Raw genomic sequence first — 3,575 nt, forward strand, 5'->3', positions numbered from 1 at the left:
CTGGAACCCCAGGTCTCAGCAGTGACCAGGGGAGCATTCGCACAATTAAAACTAGTGCGCCAGCTGCGCCCGTACCTTGGGAAGCCTGACCTGGCCACGGTAGTCCACGCTCTAGTCACATCCCGTTTAGACTACTGCAACGCTCTCTACGTGGGGTTGCCTCTGAAGACTGCTCGGAAGCTTTAAATGGTCCAACGATCGGCGGCCAGACTGCTAACAAGAGGGGGGTACAGGGAGCATACCACTCCTCTGTTGCGCCAGCTCCACTGGCTGCCAATTTGCTACCGGGCACAATTCAAAGTGCTGGCTTTAGCCTTTAAAGCCCTAAACGGTTCTGGCCCGACCTACCTGTCTGAATGCATCTCCTCCTATGAACCAGTTAGGATATTAAGATCGTCCAGGGAGGCACTGCTCTCGATCCCGCCGGCCTCACAAGCATGCCTGGCGGGGACGAGAGACAGGGCCTTCTCAGTGGTGGCCCCTCGGTTGTGGAACGCCCTTCCTGCAGATATTAGATCGGCCCCTTCCTTGCTGGCATTCCAGAGGAAAGTAAAGACCTGGATGTTTGAACAGGCATTCGACTAAGCAGTGTGATTGATTAACTGATTATTGGAACACGGAATAACAGACGAGTTTTGGATTCTTATTTCACAAACACATCCTGCGACGGTCCCTGAGAAACAGGGAGGGAGATTTTGGAAATGGAGAGAAGGAAAAGGAATTCTCTCAGGCTAGTGTTTTTGGTTTAGATTAAGTTTGTTAGACATAGGTAGAAAAATACTGTAGAGCTGGAAGAGATCACAAAGGTCATCTGTTCCACTACTTTTTAAACTGTGGGTCCCGATCCCAAATGGGGTCCCTTTCGCTCAATGTCGAGATCACAGAAAATTTGACAATAAAAGTTTTCTTTTTTTTAAAAATATATCTTTATTGGTTTTTTTAAAATACACCAATACATCAATACCTTCAATACTCTTATATTCGATACTCAATTCATTACATCAATTATATGTGTATATATATCTTGCATACTTTTTTTTTGTTCACCTCTGTGCCCCCCCCCCCACCTTCCGAGCCACCTCAATTTACATTCTCTTTCCAAAATACAATTTCTTCTTCTTTAAGCCGTTCTCAATAAATTTTCCCCAAACTTCATCAGTTGTTTTCCTTCATTCCCCTTTCCTGACTCTTAACCTACATGTCAATATATTGTTTATTGCTAGTTTCCATAGTTCTTTATATCATTCTTCAATTGAGTATATTTGTTTTACCTTTCCAGTTCCTCGCTATCAGTAATTTTGATGCAGTTAACATGTTATCTATTGCATCTTTCTCTGTTTTTTTTCCCATTTCTTAATGTTATATAGTGACAACAATGCAATGCTTGCACTTTTTCCTATCTTCATATCCATTATAGCTTCTATTTCTCCAAATACCTTACCCAAAAATTCATTTACATATTTACTGAATGCCATTTGTTATTTTTCTGAATGCCATTTGTTACTGGTAAATATTTTATATATCTGAGATAACATATACCTATACACATAGGTGATGTAGATATTTGTCAGGTGGAAAGGGATTGCTCATGCACAATTTTAAGAAGCCTTGTCTAATCCAAACCCCATTCTGCCATGCAAGAATACACAATCAAATCTCTCCCAACAGATGGCCACCCAGCCTCTGCGTCAATAGCCCTTGGAGCCTCACCTGCCACTTGGCTGAACTGGCCTCTTGCTGTCTCTTGAGGAGGAAGTCCTCTGCCAGGGCCACAGCCTGGGAACAGGTCTCTGGCCCTGCGCCTCGGACCCATCCTTGCAGATCTTGGGGAAGACTGGCCAGGAATTGCTCCAGGACCAGCAGCTCCAGGATCTGCTCCTTGCTGCGTCTCTCCGGCTTCAGCCACCGACTGCAAAGCTCCTGGACTTGGCTGTAAACCCTTCGCGGATCCTCCACCTCTTGGCAGCAGAACTGCCGAAAATGCTGGCGATGCAGCTCTGTTCTCAGGGCCTCCACTCTCAAGATGGCCGCCTTCACTTTCTCATAGTCCTCTGTGTCCCTGGCTTCCAGGCTCCGATTAGCCTGCTCTGCTTCTCCACTCAATGCGGGCAACAGCCGGGCCGCCCACTCTTCCCTTGGCCACCGACAGGCTTTGGCCACTTCCTCGAAGGAGGCCAGGAAGGCCTTGGCATCTTCCCAAGGCATTTCCTCTGCCGGTGGAAGGCTTCTCCATGCTGAGGAAGGTAACTGAAGGGTTTTCAGGAACTCCTGCCATTGGGCTTCCCAGCGCTGCTGCATCCTTTGAACTAGAAGCCCGTTGCCTTCTTTGTATGTTGGCCCCTCAGTTATGGGCGTTCCTTGTTCCAGCTGCAGACTTGCAGGATTTGGCTCCTCCATCCCCTTCCTCTCTTCAAGCCAGACTTCAGCTCTAGAAAAAAAGTCACTAGCGTTACTTCCAGGAAAATACCTTGAACAACAGAGTCGCCCGACTTTGCTCTGAATGTGCAGGAGCAAAGGCCTGGCGTTCTTTCCATATCCAATGAAAAGACTCAATACAGGCAATTCTGGCAGCGAAGAGATGTATTCCTGAGCGGAACAGGGAGTTTCTTAAAAATGATTTATTTATTTATTTATTTATTTATTTATTTACAGTATTTATATTCTGCTCTTCTCACCTCACAGGGGACTCAGGGCAGAATCCATGGCAAACATTAAATGCCATAGACACACAACGTATATAGGCAGACACACAGAGGCCATTTAACTTTCCAGCTTTCATAATAATAATAATAATAATAATAATAATAATAATAATAACAATAGTAATCTTTATTTATACCCAGCCACATCTCCCTAGTGGGGACTTGGAGCGGCTTACATGGGGCCAAACTCAGACTACATATTACAGCAGAATAAAACCAAAAACATAAAGAACAAAAAACATCATCAAAATTACATAGAAGAAAAAAAAACATTCCAATAAACACAGTCACGGTCATGGGGGTATTCTGGCCACCAGGACAGCTGTTGCTTCACTGTCAATTTGTGACACTGATGAAGTACTTCCTTATTCTTTAAATCCTTGCTGGAGATTTTTAAGGTGTCGTAAATTAGTTAAACTAGCATCCCCACAAAGCGGTACCTAAATTTCCTACTTGACAGATGCAACTGTCTTTTGGGCTGCAAAGGTTGACAGTAAGCTACACAAATTGGTCGGAAGCTCACTCCGACCCGAACAGGCTTCGAACTCATGACCTTTCAGTCAGTAGTGATCTTAAATGCAGCTGACTCCCAGCTAGCTGTGCCATACTCCCGATGAAATATAGAGGCGGAAATAGAATAAAAAATCAGTTTGTTGGAATTTCTTTTGAAAAAATCTATTCCTTTGCCTTTTCAAAGGGCGGTAAGAGTGGAATAACTCCATCTCTCACAGAATCCATGAGAACCCAGCGGCTATCCTCTCCAGTCCCATTCTGCCAAGCAGGAAGGCACAATCCAAGCCCTCTCAAGAGATGACCATCTGGCCTTTGTTAACAAACCTTCAGAGGAGGAGACTCCATCACACTCCAAGGCAG

General features: G+C 44.8%; 1 protein-coding gene across 1 annotated transcript; it reads right to left on the minus strand.

Moving 5' to 3' along the window:
* Positions 1-643: 643 nt before the first annotated feature.
* On the minus strand, positions 644-2,413 carry LOC137096096 (SCAN domain-containing protein 3-like). The gene is made up of 2 exons (XM_067464063.1): positions 1,711-2,413; positions 644-673 (listed from the first exon to the last, which is right to left on the minus strand). Exons 1-2 carry the CDS (start codon positions 2,395-2,397, stop codon positions 644-646), a joined length of 717 nt encoding a protein of 238 aa, XP_067320164.1. The 5' UTR covers positions 2,398-2,413.
* Positions 2,414-3,575: the final 1,162 nt, after the last annotated feature.

Source organism: Anolis sagrei, chromosome 2 (assembly GCF_037176765.1).
Source record: "Anolis sagrei isolate rAnoSag1 chromosome 2, rAnoSag1.mat, whole genome shotgun sequence".
Taxonomy (NCBI): Eukaryota; Metazoa; Chordata; class Lepidosauria; order Squamata; family Dactyloidae; genus Anolis; species Anolis sagrei.